At 46.7% G+C, this 22217-nt stretch overlaps 1 protein-coding gene across 2 annotated transcripts in view; it reads left to right on the top strand.

Annotated features, from left to right (window-relative positions):
- Positions 1–19072, top strand: part of PIAS4 (protein inhibitor of activated STAT 4) — a 56987-nt gene extending 37915 nt beyond the window's left edge. For both annotated transcript variants that reach the window (XM_053300801.1, XM_053300802.1), the window contains 5 exons: positions 837–942; positions 2823–2896; positions 3601–3761; positions 5297–5439; positions 16544–19072. In XM_053300801.1, the coding sequence (XP_053156776.1) occupies positions 837–942; positions 2823–2896; positions 3601–3761; positions 5297–5439; positions 16544–16755 (696 nt within the window). In that variant the 3' untranslated portion in view covers positions 16756–19072. The remainder of the gene's footprint in view (positions 1–836; positions 943–2822; positions 2897–3600; positions 3762–5296; positions 5440–16543) is intronic.
- The last annotated feature ends 3145 nt before the right edge of the window (positions 19073–22217 follow it).

The following is a 22217-nucleotide window of genomic DNA, read 5'->3' as shown; positions in this document are numbered from 1 at the left end:
CTGAACAGTTAACTTCTGTGGGATAATATAAAACATTTTAATAGCCTTCGGAATTTTGTGGTGTGCACTAAATCTACCTCAGTGACTCCAGCCATGGAAACGGGGCCTGCTTCTGTATTCAGAGCCCTGCCCCTTCATCTGCATAACCCTGTCCTAGATTCTTTTGCTTATCCCAGAATATAGTGAGGTGAGATGTCGAGGTTCAGCTTATAAATGTCCGTCCCCCCCCACCAAAAAAAATTGGCCCGTGCTTCTGTTGTGAGTCTTTCCAGGGATACAGTCCCACTTATTCAAGACTCCTGTTACTGCCCCGATGTCTTGGCATGGAGTGGGGGTAGAAATCAGAGTAAGTCATCATGGGAGGTAACCAAAATGTCCTGTGAGACTCTGATTTCACAGGCGCCTAGAAGGACAGCTTTTGCTTTTTTTAAAAAGAGGGGGGAAATGGATTCAGATAAATATCCCTGCCTGAATCATAGAATTGTAGAGCTGGAAGGGACCATGGAGGTGGTCTTGTCTAATCCTTAATCCAAATGCCTTGGTTTCTAGACCAGACCTCTGACTATCTTGGTTCTCCTCTGAACCCCTTCCAGTTTATCAACGTTCTCCTTTAAAATGTAGGGCCCAGAATTCGACGCAGTTTTCCAAGTGAGTTCTGTTCAGCGCAGAAAGACTGTTTGTGATGGACACGGTGCTTCTCTTAATGCAGCCCAAGGTTTCATTGGCTTCTTAAAAGCAGCTGCAACACCCTGACAGTTGAGTTTGGTCAGAGTTGCCCTGTGGCTTCTCATACTTTCTGTTCTTCTGTCCTTTGGTTTCTCCCTTCCTGTGTTCAGAGCTACTCCGTGGGCCTCTACCTTGTGCGACAGATGACCTCGACAGAGCTGCTGCAGAGGTTGAAAACGATCGGTATTAAGCACCCGGAGCTCTGCAAAGCACTGGGTGAGCCTGACCCCCTTGAGGCAAGCCTTGGCAGCGGAGGCCCCTTCCGTTGGCACGGTGGGCTTGCAGCCGCAGAAATGGAAGCCGGAGCCGGCGAAAGTGCACCTTGCTCTAATCCTCCCACGATGGAAGCAAAAGTGACTCTTGTCCTGCATGGATGCCGGGCTGCCCTCTCCTGGTTTCTTCAGGTCCCCCCTACTCATTTGCTGCAGCAAACTGTGGTGCATTTTTGCTTGGTAGAATTGCTGCTGCAAGGGTGCCCACCTGGCAGGCTGTAGGACAGTGCCCTTCAGATCATCCCCTCCCCCCGCAGGTGGTTAATGTAAGAATTTTAAGCCAAAAAGGCCATCCAGGCCCAGCACTGGGTCAGTGGGGGCCCAGAACTATCTGTGGTCTCGCAGCTACTGCCTGGTGCTTAGCTTTGTGTGGGGCACAATATGGCAAAGTTCTGCAAGCTTTCTGCCCCCACAAGGAGGGGTCATTGTCAATGACCTGCAATGCTCCTCCACAACTGCTGTCTTTTCCCCCTTTTTTTAAACCAAGCACATGGTGCCCTCACCCCTATTGCTCGGTGACTGTTGCACAGTGACAGGGGCTTTACGTTACTGTTGGGTGTTTTTTTTAAGTGGCCACCAATATCATTTACTGAAGAGTACTCTGGGCTGCTGTGAACATAGGAAGCTGTCCTGCACATCAGTGTTCTGGAGGGGTGAGAGATAAATAAGCTGCCTTATAGTGAGCTGGACCCATTGGTCCACCTAGCTCAGTCTTGTCTACACTGACTGGCAGCGTCTCCTCAAGGTTTCAGACCGGGGTCTTGCCCAGTCCTACCTGGAGATGCTGCCAGGGATTGAACCTGGGACCTTCTGCAATCAAAGCAGATGCTCTACCCCTGAGCTATGACCCCACCCTATTATGATGCAGATGCTGCAAGTGGTAGGCAGTGTTCCCTCTAAGAGGGATTCCCTGATGTTGACTACAATTCCCATAATCCCCAAGCAAAAGCCATTGCAGCTGGGGATTCTGGGAGTTGTAGTAAAAAAAAAAACATCTGGGAATCCCTGTTAGAGGGAACACTGGTGGTAGGTTTTAGTTCTCATTTAAAAAAAGAGCAACTAGGAATATTAAACTGGTTTGATTTATTGATGAAAATCCTTTTGATTGCTTAAAAAGGTTCCCTCAACCCGGGAATGCTGCTTCATTTGATGTCTGCTCTGCCCCGTGTGCATCCTCTAAAAGCCAAGGATGCTTTTTTTGCTTCAGATCTGCTGGTTTTATATGCAGATGTAATTGGTTAAAAGCCTTGGCTGGCCTCCAGAGCAGTGTGCTGCTTGCGGAAGGACTTTATGTTAGTTTAAAACCATTTCGCTACGTCTGGAGCTTGCGTTCCAGGCTAATGTTGCACTCCTGCTAGCCTACTTGTGGACGAGCCACAGTGGCACACCTTATTTATTGCAGTGAGAGGTTCTGCTCAAGAGTGCAGTTGCTGTTTTTAGTATAACTAAGCCACCATCCTGTGCTAGCAGAACAATGCTCATTCTGCATGTGCTTCCATTTCTCTGGATGTTGGTCCAAGTAATTAAACGGCTGAAACTTGTTTAATCAAGTGACTGCCCTACATCCTTCATTTCTGAAAAAGCGATACACGGTGTTCTTGCGATTTCTCTCTCTCTCAAGCATCAAAATGTGTCTGGCCAGCCCTGCAGATAGTACAAGACAGGAGAAGATGTTTAATAGCATCATAGGGAAAGGTGTTTCTCCTGCCTAGTAGCCTTGATTGACAGGCTGGGGCAGCAGTAGGCTGTCCCGGGGGGGGGACTGCAAGAGGTGCTAATGCAACTTCTATTTTTCTTCTTCTCCCCCCACCCGCACAAATACAGTCAAAGAGAAACTGCGCCTGGATCCGGAAAGTGAAATAGCCACCACTGGTGTCCGGGTGTCTCTCATATGCCCGGTAGGTGTCTCTCATATGCCTGGTATGTGCCTCATGCAGGATTGCAAGGGGAGTGTGGTGGTAGCCACAGTGCAGGTGACAGGCCCTGGGGTGGCAGATCAGTGAGAAGGTGCCACTGCAGGAATCACGTGGCATTCTAAAACTTCTCCTAGATCACTTGTTGGCTTTTTTCAGGCTGTGCCACCACCTTTAAAACAGATCTTCAAAGAGGGGTCTGTGTTTGATTTGCTTTTCACTGTGCATGTGTGCATGTCTCTTTTTTCCTCCTGTGTATCCCTCTCCATCTTTCTTCATCCCTCAAAAAAATTGTGGTGATGCACCCACCCCATCAGTTAATGGGCCAGGGGCAGATTTCCTCTCCTGGAAGCCATTAACAGACCATCTGGCCCTGGTCTGTTAATACTCTCTTCCAGTTGCTGTTAACTAGAAATTCTAAGGCTTACATCTTTCTCTTTGGGGGATCTTGGGTTGTGCCTGAGTGCATATGTACAGTGATGTTCTTTCTACTAGGTGGCACCCACTTTTTATAGTGAGGTGGCCCCTAGACTGCTGTCTGGAGAATCAAATAGCCCCTGAGAATCCGGTAGTTAACTGTCCCTGGCCTAGACCACCAGAATGCCAGGAGGTGTCCATAGCTCGCCGTTCTCAGTTGTGTTCTGTGGTTCTCAAACTTGTGTTTCTTATGTCCCACCCCAACCCCAAAGCTGGTAAAGATGCGTTTGTCGGTGCCGTGTCGGGCTGAGAGCTGTGCCCACTTGCAGTGCTTCGATGCCGTCTTCTATCTCCAGATGAATGAGAAGAAGCCCACATGGATGTGTCCGGTGTGCGACAAACCGGCCACTTATGACCAGCTAATGATTGACGGGTGAGATGAGCCAGTCATATCATTGAAGAGACACCGTGATAGGGCTGTGCACAGAACAGAGATTTGGAGGAGAGTGTGACTTGATTCACTGCTCTGGCTGCTCATTTCAATTTGGAGATGTTGCTTTGGACTGTTGTGAGGATTGCTAAAACACCTATAACGTTTTTCACTTTTTGGAAGAATAGGATGAAAGTTGAAGGGAAGATAGCTCCTTCTGAGGGCATGAAGCCTGCGAAATTGCAGACAAAATAGATGCAGGGGTACCTAAAAGTCTGAGGTTTCCTCAAAACTATCTGGAGTGCCAAATAGGATGCGAATCAAAGTGAGGCACTTTGAGCAGCTTAACTTCAATAAGACCTAATTTGAATGCTGTTGCATCAGGTCCAAATTGGACCACTTTGATTTGGACTGAATTCTACTACGGATATGTAATTTTCTACTATCACTGCTACTACCCAGCTCTATCTCCAAAATATCACACTTACCTTGTGTGCCTTCTAGGCCTGCCCCTGTCATAAGATGGCATAGTATAGTGTCTAGGGTTGGACTTGGAATGGGTAGACCAGCGTTTGAATCCCTACATAGAAGTCATTCACAGTCCTAAAATGTGTTCTACCCAGGTTTTGGGAACTATGTGCTCCCAATATTTGGGTGTGTGGAAACAGGGTAGGAGGAAAACGTGGGTAGAAGTGATTGTGTGGAAGCAAGGCAGGAGGAAAAGTTAACCAGCTTCCACACAATCACTTCTACCCAGCTTTTCCTCCTACCTTGCTTCCACAGACCCAAATATTGGGAGCACACACAGTTCCCAAGCCTGGGTAGAACACATTTTAGGATTGTGTAAATGACCTCATAATCTTGAAGCTCCTTGGGTGACCTTGGGCTAGATACACGTGCATGTGTGTGCGCATGCTCTCAGCCGTTATGAGCAGCAGGATGCTCAGTTAGATAGACCTTGGTTCTGGTCCAGCAGGGCTGTTTGATGATCTTAGTCCCCCTGTGTGGTGACCTGTGAGCTTTGGAGGAAAGAGGTACTTAGGAGCATCTCTGTCATTAGCCTCCAACAGCTTTGGCACAAGATGTCCTGATGCCAGAGATGGAAAGCCCTTGCTGCCGCCTTGCACTGAATAACATGGGGCACAATCCACCAGGAAGCACACTCACATGAGCCTTGCTCACTAGAAGGTCACTTCAGTGGGGCTTGTGCGGGAGAACTTCCTGGTCTATACTGTCTATGGGTGAGATCAATCTATCCACAGCTCTGACACCCTTTAGGGGTTGGTGCAGCAGCATTTTGGCCCTGGGTGACAAATGCACCAGAGACCTCCCTGAAGTATAGAGTTGGAAGGTATAGATCACCCAGTTCAGTTGCAAGATAAGAAGTTGCCCTAACCCTAGATGGGTCCTCAAGAAATGCCTGTCTGGACACTTCCTGAAAACCTCTGTGGTGGAAGCAGTTATCTGTTGCTCGCAATGCTACCTTGTAGCTTGGTTTCAAAGTGTTGACTCTGTGATTGTGTTCCTCCCCTGTCTAGGCTCCTGTCAAAGATCTTAACAGAATGTGAGGATGCAGATGAGATCGAATATTTGGTGGATGGTTCCTGGTGCCCGATCAAAGCGGAGAAGGAGAGAAGTTACAGCCCTCAGTGCCCGATTCTAGTTGTAGGGGGATCCCCAGGTGGGTCTGAAAGCCCCTGTTGGCCACTTTAAAAAAACTGTATTGAAGGGCCAGTGACGTTGGCTCTGCTCACAGGTTTTCTCCCACATGAGTCGAGACCTGGGCAAAGGGCTCTTGAAACCTTTCCCCCCTGGGGTAGAGGCCAGCAGAGGCTCTGGCGAACCCCTCCTGTTACTCACTTCAGTCTCTTATTCCCGTGTTCTGCTTGTAGCGTCTTGGCTTGCCCACAAGAACGAGCTGCTGAAGCACATTTATTTTATGTATTTATTAATCAAATTGGTACACTGCCCCAAACGTTCGTCTCTGGGCATTTAACAATAACATAAAACAACTTAAATCATACGCAAAACTTAACAATTTAACAGTCAAAAACAAATTAAAACCAAAAATTTAAAAAGCTGGAACAGCTTGGGTGAAGAGGTGGGTTTTCAAATGCTTTTAAAAACTTGTCAGAGATGGGGAGGTTTGTATTTCAGTAGGGAGCGCATTCCACAATGTCAGGGCAGCAACCAAGAAGGCTCGTCCCCGAGCTGGCAGCAACTGGAGGCAGAACTCTCAGATGACCTCAATGGGCGGTGGGGCTCATAATGAAGAAGACATTCTCTTAAATACCCAGGGCCTAAGACATTTACAGTGAGGGAAATAAGTATTTGATCCCCTGCTGATTTTGTCCGTTTGCCCTCTAACACAGAAATGACCAGGCTATAATTGGAATGGTAGGTTTATTGTAGCTGTGAGAGACAGAATAACAACAAACAAACCCTCAAAAGCCCAGTGCCCAAAAGTCAGCGATGGATTTGCATTGTAGTGAGGGAAATAAGTATTCGATCCTTTCACAAAAGATGTCTTAGTACTTGGTGGCAAAACCCTTGTTGGCAATCACAGAGGTCAGACGTTTCTTGTAGTTGGCCACCAGGTTTGCACACAACCCAGGAGGGATGTTGTCCCACTCCTCTTTGCAGATCCTCTCCAAGTCAGAAAGGTTTCGAGGCTGATGTTTGGCAACCCGAACCTTCAGCTCCCTCCACAGATTGTCTATGGGATTAAGGTCTGGAGACTGGCTGGGCCACTCCAGGACCTTCATGTGCTTCTTCTTGAGCCACTCCTTTGTTGCCTTGGCTGTGTGTTTTGGGTCATTGTCATGCTGGAATATCCATCCACAACCCATTCTCAATGCCCTGGCTGAGGGAAGGAGGTGCTCACCCAAGATCTGACGGTACATGGTCCCGTCCATCGTCCCTTCGATGCGGTGAAGGTGTCCTGTCCCCTTAGCAGAAAAACACCCCCAAAGCATAATGTGTCCACCTCCATGTTTGACGGTGGGGATGGTGTTCTTGGGCTCATAGGCAGCATTCCTCCTCCTCCACACACGGCGAGTTGAGTTGATGCCAAAGAGCTCAATTTTGGTCTCATCTGACCACAACACTTTCGCCCAGTTCTCCTCTGGATCATTCAGATGTGCATTGGCAAACTGCAGACGGGCCTGTACATGTGCTGCCTTGAGTAGGGGGACCTTGCGGGCACTGCAAGATTTCAGTCCTTCACGGCGTAGTGTGTTACCAATTGTTTTCTTGGTGACTATGGTTCCAGCTGCCCTGAGATCAGTGACAAGTTCCCCCCGTGTAGTTCTGGGCTGCTTTGTCACCGTTCTCATGATCATTGCAACTCCACGAGGTGAGATCTTGCATGGAGCCCCAGACTGAGGGAGATTGACAGTTATTTTGTGTTTCTTCCATTTGCGAGTTATCGTGCCAACTGTAGTCACCTTCTCACCAAGCTGCTTGGCGATAGTCTTGTAGCCCAGTCCAGCCTTGTGCAGGTCTACAACCTTGTCCCTGACATCCTTCGAAAGCTCTTTGGTCTTGGGCATGGTGGTGAGTTTGGAAGCTGAGTGATTGCTTGCTTCTATGGACAGGTGTCTTTTATACAGGTACTGTAACAAGCTGGGATTAGGAGCACTCCCTTACAGAGGGTGTTCCTCACCTCAGCTCGTTACCTGCATATAGTGAAAAGACACCTGGGAGCCTGAAATCTTGCTGGTTGATAAGTTATTCTGTCTCTCACAGCTACAATAAACCTACCATTCCAATTATAGCCTGGTCATTTCTGTGTCAGAGGGCAAGCGGACAAAATCAGCAGGGGATCAGATACTTATTTCCCTCACTGTAGAGCTTTATAGGTCATAACCAGCACTTTGCTGATAGAGCTACACTGGCTGCCAATAGGTTTCCGGGCAAAATACAAAGGAGCAATATGGTCTCTCCGAGATGACCCAGAGACCAACCTGGCTGCATATTCTGTACCAACTGGAGTTTCCAGACTATGTACAAAGGCAGCCCCACATAAAGCGCATTGCAGAAGTCAAGTCTGGAGGTTACCAGCATATGTACCACTGTTTTGAGGTTATTAATCTCAAGAAACAGATGCAGCTGGCGTATCAGCCGAAGCTGATAGAAAGCCCCTCTTGCCACTGCCTCAACCTGAGATACCAGAGGGAGGTGTGGATCCAGAAGCACTTCCAGACTGTGTACCTGTTCCTTTTGAGGAAGTGTGACCCCATCTAGAACAGGTAAATGAAAATTGTTTCTGGAGTTCTGACCCTGCACAATAAGTACTCCGTCTTAACTGAATCCAATCCCAGTTTATTCTCCCTCATCCAACCCATTACTACATGTGGGACAACGGATAGTCTCCATCTCAATTCATATGGGGATGGCCTTTTGCCCATGTCATCTTTTGGGTTATAGCAACTGAGGTTTGGTGGTAGTGGAGGAGAGGTCCATCAAATTTATTATTATGATTAGAAGACATGAAAAGCCTCTCTCTATAATAAAACCACAAAACAAAGCATCTACCATAAAACACAATTAAAACACTATACAGTTTAGTAAAACACTAAAAGACAGCAAGATAAAACAGCTAATAGATGAAACAGCATTTAAGACTAAAATAGTAGGGCAACTAGATGGCCAAAATAAGCCAAATAGTTAACTTTGGCTTAAAAGTGTGAGATTTGGCAGAAATGTTGTCAGATATGCATTGTTTTAGAAAATAACGGGACAACCCCAAAAATCAATATGTCATGATATTAAATTAAAAATATCCCAATAATTCAAATAGTGATGCAGACCATAAACTTGGCAGAAATATAAAAATAAAAATAGAGTTTTGGAAAGTAACAGTGGGTACCCAAAAAACTCAATATGTTGGTTTAAAAATTCAACATGATGGCTAAGCATAAATATGGCATTGCGATGTTAACTGTTAATATTCATCAGATTCATAGCGATGCAGGCCTGAGATCTGGGAGAAATGTTGTCAAATTTATATGGTATTAGAAAGTAATGACCCGCCCCCAAAATCCAGTATGGCCACTAAAAATAAGTATGGCAGTGCAAAAATAACTCAATGGAAACTTTTTAAAAAAAATCATATGAATCATTCACCATCACACCTGAGATGTGGCAGAAATGTGGTTAAAAAATTTTGTTTTCAGAAAGTAAGCATTCTCCTTCAGTATGCTTTGGCATGCCAGTCAACACTTGCGTTGCAACGGACGACTATGCCTGTGGCATGGCAAACTGTATTTCAATCAGCCTTTATGTAACTGGGCTTCCTTCTTCTTGCTTTGTAACTTTCTGGGTTACTCTGTCTATGCTCTGGAGCTGGTTTTCCCCAACACGAAATATCAAATTCAGATTTATATGACTCAGATTTAATTCAGGTAGGTGACCTTGTATCATGGACTCTGCAACATGATGTGAGAAACAAAAACAGGGAACTCCAGAATTTTACTTCTGGTACCTGATGGAACTAACCATTCTTACCCTCACGCTTACTCAGTTATTTAAACAAGCAAATTTTGTCCTGTACAATGAAGCTTTAGCTGAATTAATACCATACTAGCCGACCCCTCACAGAGCATCTGTGCGCTCTCTGGGGCCGGCGGTTACCTCTCCCCCACCCCTTCTGCCCCAGTCTCTGCTTCCGGGCCCAGCCACCTCTCCTCCCCACTGCCACTTCCTTTTCCCCCTCCTGGCCAGGCCTTGCCTCCGCAGCCAGGCTGGGCCCTTCACCTATGGCCTTCACGGCTGGGCCATGGCAGCAACCAATCCTCCTGGGTGCGCCTCAGCCAAACAGGCGCGTCCACCACCCAGCCAATCAGCTGGGCTCTGGGACGCACATTCCAAGGCACACCCTGGAGAATTAATCTATATATTTAATTCTCCTGGGTGTGCCTTTGAAAGGTGCGTCCCGGCAGCCCAGCTGATTGGCTGGGCTGCGGGGGCGCCTGATTGGTCCTGGCACACCCAGGAGAATTGCCTGGCTGGGCGGCTGCGGAGGCAAGGCGGCGGCACTCTCGGGCCCGGCCGCGCCGGCGCTACTGGGGCGCAGATGCTATGCGCCCGGTCAGCTAGTATAATAGATTTTTTTGCTAACAAAGTTGCCTTTGTGAAATTTCTCAACACCCGTGGGTATAGGTTTTCTAATAACATCATGTCTCTTAAGTGGATGAGGAACCAACGGGAACAGTGGAAATTGTTGTTAGCAAAAAAAAGATGGTATTTATTTGGATAAAGCTTCATGATACAGAAGCTTTATAAATAATAAATAATAGGCACCATATTGGAGTTCTACATGTAAAATCTTTTTCTATTATTTGTGATTTGTTCAGCATTCATGCCAATTTCCATATTTATTTTTTATTCATCTTGTATATCTCTAGGCAGTGTACATAATCAAAGTTACAATATAAAAATAAAACAAACAAATCAGTTTTGCAGAATAAAAACAATTTGGAGTAAAACAAAACAGTTTTAATTAGTTCTAATTAAATGCCTAACAAAACAAATGTCTTAAGGGTCTTTTAAAAGACAATCAGAGATGGAAAAGCTCTTGTTCTGACAGGGAGTCCATTCCAAAGCCCTGGGGCAGCCACAGAGAAGACACAGCCCTGAGTTGCCACCAGACGAGACGGTGGCAACCGTAACCCAACCTCCCCAGATGATCTTAATAGGCAGCAGGGTTCATGACAAAGTAGGCAGTCTCTTAAGTACCCTGGGCCTAAGCCATTCAGGGCTTTATAGGTAATGACTAGCACTTTGTATTTAGCTCGGAAACATATCGGCAGCCAGTGCACTTCTTTCAGAATCCATGTTATATGGTCTCTTTGGTTGTTCCAGAGACCAACCTGGCTGCCACATTCTGTACCAGTTGCAGTTTCTGGATTACGTACAAAGGCAGCCCCACATAGAATGCATGACAGTTAAGAAGTTAAGAGCATATGTAATACTGTTTTAAGGTCTGTTTGTTATTTATTCGATTTCTATACTGCCCTTCCAAAAATTGCTCAGGGTGGTTTACATTAAAACAAAACAATTAAAATCAATTAACAGTTAAAAACAGACTATAAAACACCATGAAACAATTTACCTCCAGAAGCAGCGTAGCTGATGTATCGGCTGAAGCTGATAAAAAGCAGTCCTGGCCACTACCTCAACCTAAGAAACCAAAGAGAGTTTGGGATCCAGGAACACTCCCAAGCTATGTATCTGATCTTTCAGGGGGAGTGTAACCTCATCCAGAACAGACAGATCTAAACCATCTCTTCGGTGCTGACACCCCTCCCCCACCATCAGTACCTCTGTCTTATTTGGATTCAGCCTCCGTTCATCCCTCACCAGCCGATGACTGCCTCCACGCAGGGATATAGGGAAGTTATGCCATTTCCTGATGAATTTGATATGGAGAAATAGATTTGGGTGTCACCAGCATATTGGTAATACCCTGCACCAAATCTCCTGATGATCTCTCCCAGCATTTCCATTGAGATGTTAAAGAGCACTAGAGACCATATGGAGCCTTGTGGAACTCCATACAGTAACTCTCGCTTTGCAGAGCAACAGTCGCCAAGTGACACTATCTGGAATGGACCCAAAAGGTAGGAATGGAACTACTAAAACAGTGCCACTTAATCCCACCTCCCTCAGGCGACCCAGAAGGATACCATGGTTGATGGTATCAAAAGCCTCCGGGAGATTCAAAATGATCAGCTGAGTCACAAGCCCTCTGTCAATATTAATTGGAGATCATCCGTCAGGTTAACCCAAGGCAGTCTCAACTCCATACATAGCCTACTTGAAAGCCAGTTTGAAATGAGTCTAGATAATCAGTTTCCTCCAGGACTGTCCAGAGTGGAGAGGCCATTACCCTCTCAATCACCTTGTCCAACCATGGGAAATTAGAGATGGACCTATAGTTGCTAAGTTAGATACAGTAAGCCACATTGGACAAGGGTCAAGAGAGCAAGTGATAGGACGCACAGTCTGAAATAGCTTGTCCACATCCTCAGGAGTCACAAACTGAAAATGATCCAGTGTGACCATATAAGAGGAGTTGGTGGATTCCTCCATAACAGACTCTACCCTAATTGTAGAATCCAGTTTGGCCCAAATATGAGATTTTGTCCATGAAAAATTATTAAAAGCATCACAGCAGGTAACCCGATGGTTCCAAATTTGGATTCAAGGGGGAAGGAGCTCGTACTAGCCCTCTCACAACCCTAGACAACTGCGCTATATGTTGACTTGTGGATACATTGTGGGCAGAAAATAATTGCTTCTTACTGTATTGCTAGTGCATAGATCTTCAGATGTGCTCTGTTGTAACCTGTCTGATTCAAGTCGAGTCTTTCTCCATTTGTACTCTAGTCATCTACTTTGTCGCTTCAGTACCCATAATTCTTCTGAATACTATGGAGCTAATTTTGAATCAGGTTGGAGAGGACACGTAGGAGCAATTGTGTCTACTGCTCTAGTGAGTTCATTCCAAATTTGCACCAGATCATTGACAGAATCATTGGCAGAGCCAACTCGAAACCCTTCCATGGCTTCTTGGAATCCTATTGGATCCAATAACCTTCTTGGGTGGACCAACCTAATGGGTTCTTCATCTCTATGGAGGTGGGTTGTGGTTGCAAGTCCTACCTTAACCAGATAGTGGTCTGTCCATGACAAGGGGTAAATAACAGGCATCCCCACCCACAGAATACCACCCTGATCAGAGTAAACCAGCAACATGGGTCTGTCCAGAGACCACTTGGGATAGGCCCATAGTTGTCATGGTCACTATGAACTACTGAGCCGCTCCTGACAACCCGGTCCCATAGTGAACGTTAAAGTCCCCCACCACCAACAGTCTGGGCAACTCCAATGCCAAACCTTCAACCCGGTCCATCAGCTCAGTTAGGGACTTGTTGAACAAGGGGGGTGATCTGTACACCAACAGTAATGTCAATGTATTCTTGGTCCCTAGGCTTAGATATAGGCACTTTATATGGGCCAATTCCCCAACAGTGATTCTGGTAGAGGAGACAGTGTTCATATAGACCACAGCCGCACCACCTCCCAGCCTACATCCTCTCGCCTGCTCCACTACAGAGTATCCTGCCAGGAGAAGCTGAGACTAGACTGGACCACTAGCCTCCCCCGACCAGTTCTCTGTAATGTATAGCAGGTCAGCTCCTTCATCCATAATGAAATCGTGGATGATCTCCAGTTTGTTTTGGGCTGACCTGGCATTATAAAGTAGCAAGGTGAGGCTCTGTGGGAGATTGGCATTGCTCCCCAAGGTCAAAGAGCTGATAGGCCATCCGGAAGGGGAAACAGCTATTGAGTTTCTTAAGAGCAGGCTCACGATTTGGGGGTCATGTTGGACTCACGGCTCCTGCTGCAACAGCAGGTGGAAGCCGTGGCCGGGGGAGCCTTTGCCCAGCTTCATCTGGTGCACCAACTGTGGCCTTACCTTGACTGGCAGGCCCTGGCAACTGTGACTCATGCCCTCGTCACCTCTCGGTTGGACTATTGCAATGCACTCTACCTGGGGTTGCCTTTGAAGACGAATCGGAAGCTTCAGTTGGCCCAAAATGCCACAGGCTGGCCGCTTATGGGCAACAGAAAATATGACCATGTTTCACCTTTATTGTGGTCACTGCACTGGTTGCCAGTTTGCTTCTGGGTCCAATTCAAAGCGCTGGTTATCACCTATAAAACCCTTCAGGGTTTGGCACCTGTGTGCCTTCAGGACCACCTCTCCCGTCCAACTTCGACCCGCCCTGTGAGGTCACCTCAGTTGGGCCTTCTCAGAGTTCCGGACCCAGGGGAGGTACGTGGGGCCCGGGCTCATGGGAGGGCCTTCTCTGTTTCAGCCCCCTCCTTATGGAACACCCTGCCTCCTGAGATTCATGTCACATCCCTTCTGTCCTTTAAGAAGCTTTTGAAAACTTATTTATTTTACCAGGCTTTTAGAGTGAGTGTGTGTGTGTGTGTGTGTGTGTGTGTGTGTTTCCCTTTTTTCTCTTGTTTTTTATTGTTTTAATTTATGTAAACTGCCTCGAGTCTATGGAAATCAGGCGGTCAATACATTTGCTAAATAAATTAATAATAATAATCTGATTCCCCTTCCCCTGTATCGGCCTGCTGACCTACCAGCGCCATGTCTTCATTGGTTCCCCACCACCCCTGGAATGGCCACCCCAGAGTTCCCCCCATTCTCTGGAAAGCCCAAGATACATACCTGTACCAGACACAACCAATAATGAGGCAACACACCACTATCAGGCGGTCCAGTCCCACCACCAAAGGCCAGCCCCCTTTGGAGGCCGGCACTGGAAGTTGTGCCAGTGGCTGCGCCCTGGCATTGCTCTCCTTTATAAGGGCCAAGAAGTTGGGAAAAGCCCCATCAGGTGGACACTCTCTCACCCTGTGAGACAGTGTTGAACCAGGTGCCCAATATTAGAGCAACAAGAAAGAGTAGAGCAACCGATAAGCTATTGGGAAGGAGGCTGGGAGAGGCCACAGCTCAGACGGCTCTCCCAGCCCAGAACGGAGGAGTGGTAGGGAAGCTGGATAGAATAAACACATACTTCTCAGCATCTTCAAGCTGCTTTTTGCATATTTGTCAATGCAAAAAAATGCAGCAGCACTGGGTGTTTTTCACAAATTGTGATGCATAAGACTAAGTCCATTGAAAATAATGGGCTTACCCTTGGGTAACAGTTTTGCAAATGTAGTTTTATAGGCACCATTTTGGATTTTTGCATGCCCCCTGCTTAAAAAAAAGAAGTTTATAATGTATCCAGCATTCATGACAATTTCCATGCTTTTATTAAAAAAAAAAAGTGAATAATACCATCCACTGTCTGCTCCTCAACTAAATCGGATTAAAGCCAGGCACTTTATATTGGCCAGTCCTAAAAAGCTTCATTCAAAAGTTGTTGTTTGAATTCTTTAAAAAACTAATCAAGGATGGGGACTGAGGAAGCCCCTCTGAGGGGGCATTCCAGAAGCAAAGAGACACCCCTGAGAAAGCCTGGTCCCTGCCAGCTGAATCTGTGTCAGTGGTGGGTTCAATTCCTTCCTGTGTTGCTCATCAACTCTTGCAAGAATCCAAAGGGAGGGGGAAGTGCTTTGGCAGGTGGCCCCCTGGGAACCCCAGAACTGACTACATGGGAGGCTGAGTGGTGACTTGGAGGTCCAAGAGACCAGAAGGGTGGTGCTGAGGAGGCCAGGGTGGCTGAAAGGCAACCTTGGTTGGGTTCCTCCAGCCATCAGTGGCACCTAAGGAACCATCATGAGTTGTGGGTTCGGTTGCTAAAAGGATAACAGAGATGCTGTCGGGGTGAGTGGCGAGGCGATGGTGAGAATACAAAGCATTCTGTTGACAAGTTGCACCTCCTGTAGTCAAGGGAGAGCAAACCGTCCCCTCAGTCTCTCTACCCCACCTGGCCCTTTCCCTCCTGGAGCCCAGCAGCAGTGAGCCACTCAGAGTGGGACTGAGAGTGAGAGAGTCTTCTGCTGGCCTGTTTGACACTGGCCACCCTGGCTTTTCTGTCTGATGCTCCTCCTTCCATTTCCTTTTCTCCCTAACATGTCTTTGGCTTTGCCTTTTGCACTGTAGACCTGAGGGCAGGGCTTGTGTTGCGTTCTCATTTCTGGGAAGCATCTTGCAACTGCAGGTGCATTTAAAAGTAGCAACCTAGGAAAAGCAGCTATGCAGTGACTTGGCGGGGCAGGGAGCCTTGCATGGTGTTACCCTGTGTCCTGCTGCACCTTGTGCTAGATCACGATGGAAAAACTGCTGTGTTCAGGGGTGGGGTGGGGTGGGGTGGGGTGCCCTCTTGGCCCTTCAGCAGTTCATTAAAAAGGCATGCCAAGTTCCTCAACCTCTTGATTCCAAGCTTATCTTTGCAACCAAGGAAATGATGCTTCAGAAGGCAAAAGCAACAGCTTCTTGTTCATTAACACCTATTAATAGTTCTGGAGTTTTTGTTTAACTAGCTGCTGTATGTAAATTAAATTAAATCAAATTAAATCCCTTTCTTCCAGAAATTTTTCTTTTAAGTATGATAAAACCTTATATTCCTGCCAAATTAAACAAATTGTGTTTATATATTATTACAGTGGCTAAGATTATATATGCTTCTAATTGGCATATTTTGGAAATCCCTTCCTTAAACGACTGGTTTTTGAAAGTGTGGGACTATGCTTCGATTTCGAAAGTCTTGGCTTATGTACATGGTGTATCTACTGAATCGTTCATGTCTGTTTGGGAACCCTTTATAAATTATAATATCCGTTATGGTCAAACTTTGTTCCCATTTTCTGGATTTGACTTATAGTGTTCTCGATATGTAACTTAAAGAAGCTGATCAGATTTTACAACTTTAAAAGTCTGAATTTTGTTTGCTTTATCTTGTTCTAGATATCTTTTCTTTACTGACATAATTAATTAGAAAAATGAGGTTTTTCATTATGAAAAATGATTGGTTTTATTTTGCCTTTACAGTGATTTGTCTGTCTCCTTTGGTTTACTTCTTAATAAAAATTCTTATTTTTTTAAAAAAGTAAATTAAATCAGACACAGGCCCTGCCTCTGAGAGACTAGACCTACATAGGGAGGGGGAAAGGTAGAGGAGAGAGATCAATTTTGAGTGCTGGAGTGGAAGAAGTGGTTTTGTGTGTGTGTTTGTGATTGTGTTTAAAATCAAACTTGATCTCACCTGGTTGTTCTGTTTCTCTCCTGCCCCCACCCGTGGGCACATCAGATGTAAATGGGGTGTCACCCCCTGCCCCCAGTACGAACGGGGAGAATGGCAAGGTCCCTGCCAATGTGGTGGATTTGACACTGGACAGCTCGTCTTCTGAGGAAGAGGATGACAAGGAGGAGGAGGAGGAGGAAGAGGAGGATGACGAAGATGGTGGACCCAGAAGGAAATTTCCCCGCCTATACAAGAAGGGCTTGGCTTCTGCCTGTTGACTGCAGAAGGCGCTTCGAGACCTCTGAGTGGAAAAGCTTGAATACTCTGGTGCTTACTCAGATGCAGGAAGAGGGGCATTTTCTCCCCCCATGGGTTTTTTTCATGGCTGGGCTGGGAGGTGTCTGGACCCCAGCAAGATTTCATGTTAGGTTTTTCTGTTCCATGGGCACGTGTGGAAATAGGGTGGGTGGGGAGAGAGGAAACCGAAAAAAAGAGAGAAAAACCGAAATAATTGGAATCACTTGGTGTCTCCAGCAGCTCGGAGAACCTTGGATAAACCAGTGGGAACCCTTTTTAGCCTCTTCTTTAAAAAAAAAGAAGTAGATTTCTTGCATAGCAGTTCCCTTTTTTTTTTAATTGAACAGAAGCCATTGTGGGGTGGGGTGGGGGAGGGGGTATGGGGAGGTCAGAATGTGGGAAGGGCTCAAACCACAAATCGGTCTGGTTTTTTTTTGAAGTGCAATAACTTGGTGTGTTTTGGAAGATGGAACAGCCTGAGAATTCCCCTCTTTCGCCAAAGGCTTCATCTCGAGCCAGGCACGTTGGGCCATGGAGTGGCTTTTTCGGGGAGGGGGAGGAATGAAGGGAGGGGAGGGGGTGATGGGCCTTCCAGAACAAAAATGACATGTGGAGGAACTTTTTTTTCGGTTTCTAGTCAACTACCTCGGTAAAAACCCCAATTCAGGTGTAGTTCAGTAGTGGGAATGGGGTGCGGTGCGGCGTGCGAGTGACAGCCTGCCTGGACTTCCGGCTGCTCTGATACTTCTCCTCTCTGTTCCGTGGCGTGCGCATGCGTGCGCTTGTGTTCGTGGACCCTTTTAATATTGCCCTCCCCCCTCTTTTTTTTTGCTCCGCCTGGCCTCGCCAAACTTGCCTGCATCTGCTGTGGACTTTCTCGCTGGCGAGGGAGGTATAGCTCGCCCGCTGTGGATGTCCAAGAGAAAATGGGGGTGGTGGGATCAGTCAGTTGAGTGGCCAGGCAAATAGGGCTCAGGTGTGTAGTGTGGTGAAAGCCATCCTTGCGGGCGTTGCTTTCAACCTTCCCAATGGACAAGGATATTTGGTCCCCCTCACCCTTCCCTTCCTGGTTCCTTCCATATGGCTGCTGCTTGGTGCTCCTTCTCGGGCATAGTCTGGCTGCACAAACTTGGACCATCAAGTGGTGTTGCTTTCTCCCCCCCCAATCTTAATGTGTTTGAGGTGCCCCCCCAGAAAAGGAAAGTGGGGGGAAAGCTGGAGAGAATGTACAGCCCTCAGTTAAAACAAAACCAACAGCAGTGCTTCCTGGAGTGCTGCGTTTTCAAAGGAAAGGAGAAATACACTCTCTTTAAAGGACAACACACACACACACCCCACGGCAACTTGTGAGAGGCAGATGAGCGCTAAACCAATAGAGGCACCTAATAATTCTTGCCCCACTTTAGAGAGCACCTTGTGCAGCCCCACATGCGGGGGGGGGGTAGTCTTCTCCAGAGATGGATGCCATCCTTCAGAGGCAACTTCTCCTGGCAGTTCCAAAGTCGGAGAAGCCCACCCAGCCCGGCCTCCTGCTGTTGGAAGAGACCGGACCCCTTCGAGCAGCTGGAGAAGAGCCCCCGCTTACAAGCTCCACTGGGGCCTGGCAGACACCCTCTGCTTTTCCTTTTCCCTCGAAACCTGCTGAGGGACCATCACAGAGCCCCTGGGATGTTGTGCAGCCACAAGTCATGGAAAGCCAGAGAGGGGCGACGACTGTCCCCTCCCTTCTGTGGAAGCCCACGTGGGGAGGTGGAAGATGGAGGGAGATGGGCCTCCAACTGTCTTGGCTCTTCCATCCCCCCCCCCCCAATTTCTGTTCCCACAGTAACTAATTTTTTTTTAAGGTCAATCTAACATCTCAAAATTAAGCAATAGTTTGCAGTTTTTAAAACACACATTCTTCAGATCCATGTAGAGTTTGCAGTGAACTTTTATTGTATAGACTGCAGCTTGCATCTTCAGCCGCGCAGTAGCAGTAGGGTTCTTCCCCTCTCTCTCTACTCCCCACCTCCTTCAACATTTGTATTCTAATTTAATTGCCTGTTTTAAATTTTATTTTGGACTCTCTCCCTCCCCCCGCTCCCCTTCAAAGCCAAGCCACTGCTGTTTATTGAGACTGCTTCAATTTATTTCCTTTTCCCCCCATCTGGTCAGCTTTCCATTCTGTACATATTTTACTTATCTTCCCCCCCCCCTTTTTTGTAAAGAAAGATTATTTTTCTTTCCTTCAATACACATTGTTCAGAATTCAAGATTATAGTGTTTGTTAAATAAATAAAATGAAAGATTTCAATTTAATTTCTCCTCTGATGGCACCTTGTGTCTGTTACCATTTGAATTATTCCAAGATGGAGAAGTTGAGAAGGTGCACATCACTCTGTCCCTGGTTGTAAAGGTGGAGAATAGCGTGGATGCAAAAGGGGCAGTCCTTCCATGAGGCAAGGTGGGGTAGTCGCCTCAGGCAGCTGATTCTAGGGGCATCAGCGAGAAGCTCTTCTGGCCCCGTGCTTTTAAGGAAGGGCAGGGGAAGAAAAGGAGGAGGGTGCACACAGTGTGTGGGGTGACGGTATTTGGTACCCTGTCACAAGTGCACTGAGGCCTCAAGCCGCTGTTGTGTAAGGTTGAAGCTCCATCTAGACCTGGGCTGTACTGCTTCAGCCTTCCAACTGTTGTTGGACTAGGACTCCCATCACTGCCAGCAACAGCAGCAAATAACCAGAGCTGATGGGAGTTGTAGGCCATCATTTGCAGGAGGGCTGAAGTTGTACAGCCCTGACCTAGACCAGCATCTTCTTTTTCCAGCAGCCTTCTGGGAAGTCCCACCCTCTCCTGCTGCTTGTTCCCAGCACCTGGGGTACAAAGGTAGACTGCCTCTGAAGATGGAGGCATCCCATGTAAGTATCCAGGCAAAGAGCTGCTGAATTACTTGGTTGGATTGGGATAGGTTCACCTAGCCCTGCATCCTACTTCCCACAGCAGTGGGACAGACACCTCTAGGAAACTTGTAAGTAGGGCACGTGTGTAATGAACTTCCCCTCGTCTGTCCCTGTAGCTCTGTCCAACAGTTGTTTGAACTCTGCATTTGGGTATTATCTGAAAGCAAGATGAAATCTTTCAGCCCTAGGGTCTTGCTTGCCATTGACTCATATAGAGCACAGAAATTGACAAGGAATTTAGGACTGATAAAAGGGGGTATTTCTTCACACAATGCATAATTAACTTATGGAACTCTCTGCCACAAGACGTGGTGTCAGCAAACAGCCTGGATGGCTTTAAGAGGGGTTTAGACAACTTCACGGAGGACAGGTCTATCAATGGCTACTAATCTGGTGGCTATAGGCCACCTCCAGCCTCGGAGGCAAGATGCCGCTAAATCCCAGTTGCAGAGGAACAACAGCAGGAGAGAGGGCATACCCTCCCCTCTTGCGGGCCTCTAGTGGGCCACTGTGTGAAATAGGGATGTGCACAAACCAGTTTGGCATTCTGTTCCTAGAATTCCAAGCTGGTTCAAACGCGTTGGGGTTCCTTTAAGACGCAGGGAGGGAGCCCTCACCTCCCCTGCATGTCCCTCTCAGGTGCTGCTTCAAAAACTGCTGGTGCGGGGTGGCCGTATACCCTCTTGCTGCCCTGGTCACCGTCAAACTGGAAGTGGCAGGTTTGCGTGATGAGTGAATGCGTGCCCGCCACTTCTGGTTTTCCGTTGACCAGGGTGGCAAGAGGGTATACAGCCGCCCCGTGCCAGCGGTTTTTGAAGCAGCACTGGAGGGGGGACGCGCGGTGGGGGAGGTAAAGGCACCCTCCCCGCAGCCTTAAAACGACCGGTTCCATGCACACCCCTAGTGTGAAACAGGATGCTGGACTAGATGGGCCTCGGGCATGATCCAACAGGGCTGTTCTTATGTTCAATACTTTCTATCCTTCACTGTGTCCAGAACCATTGCAAGGATTTATAGGCCCTGGAGAAAACCTGTCTTACAGACCTGTGGTGTCTGTCTCCCTCTCTGGCTGGCTTCTTGTACTTGGCAACCTGTCAAGATCCCCTGCGCCCATTGCTAATTGTTTTTTGTGGGTTTTTTGGAGGGGGTGATCCATCTTGTGGCATTTGGTTGAATCCCTGGTTATAGGAAGCTGCCTTATACCGAGTCAGACCATTAGTCCATTGAGCTCAGTATTGTTTCTACACTGACTGGCAGTGTCTCTCCCAGCCCTACTTGGAGATGCTGCCGGGGAGTGAACCTGGGACCTTCTGCATGCAAACTGCTCTTCTACTGAGCAATGGCCCTGACTCCCACGAGAAATATACAGTCATCTTAAGGGGAAGATACAAAAATGGCACATAGATAATCATCAGATAAAGCAAATCAAACGCTTTAAATATCTAGGAGGAGTTTTTCAGGCCTCTAGAAGGAAGACAGCCCAAATTAATTATGTTTCCTCCTTGACTCAAAGAAGTGCATTGGCAATTGAATTCAAGGGAATTTCTTCCCAACTGTTATCAAACAATTATGGCAAAGTTGGTAGTACAATCCCTATACAGAGCTCAATTAGGCCTTTATGCCAACTTCAGGCCTCTGGGGAATGTGCAATCTGGTTTTTTAAGATCTCCTTTTTTGACCCCAAGTGTGTTCCAAATGCAGCCTTGAGATCAGCGGCTGGGCTAACTTAAATTGAAGCCAAAGTTTAGTTAGCAATGCTAATTTCATTGCTAAGGATGAACTTAACTCCAACTGGCTTGACTTCTTTATCCAACAATTATTGTTCTAACGGGTGGAAGCGTATTGAATGTAAATAGTCTTTGTGTGGCCTTTCACAATTTTTGTCCTTTAGGATTTGAAAAGGCCAAGGTTATCATCAAAGAGGTCTGGGATTTGGAACTACAGAATGACTTAAGCTGAACTTCAAGAACATACTGACCTGCATGAGATTTCCCCAGCAGCTTACTTATCCATACTTACTGTTGCCAAGTTTCTATGGGCCTTTACTAAAGCCTGCTTACTAGAACCTGTTTGGGACTAGGAGATTAGTATTTAAATTATATAGATGTCAAAACAATATGTTTGTGAACCTTTTGATTGTTTTAAACCCTTTATTTATTTTTGCTGCCAAATTAAATCCTAATTTGGGTATCTAACACCAATTTTGGTATTGTGCCCAAGTGGTAATGTGGGAAAAAGCAGACACAGTTGAAACAGTTTAAGTTCCAAATCAAAGAAGAAACCTTTTCTTGTACAATAGCTTCAGTGGTTTCTTATTCACTACAATGTAGGGGCAAACAGTAATGGTTTCTCAGACAAAGTAACAACTTTAGAACTGTCAAGTCTGTATGCCACTTCTTATACTTTGAATTGATATTCAAACTCAGGTACTTATATAAGACTGTGCCAGTATATCAACAAGAGGCTTTACTTTCAAGTTACTGAGGTCACTATTTAGAAATAAGCTT

The sequence above is a fragment of the Hemicordylus capensis genome, chromosome 2 (assembly GCF_027244095.1).
Source record: "Hemicordylus capensis ecotype Gifberg chromosome 2, rHemCap1.1.pri, whole genome shotgun sequence".
Lineage (NCBI taxonomy): Eukaryota > Metazoa > Chordata > Lepidosauria > Squamata > Cordylidae > Hemicordylus > Hemicordylus capensis.
The sequence above is the reverse complement of the archived record's forward strand: the minus strand, read 5'-3'. Positions and strand labels throughout refer to the sequence as shown.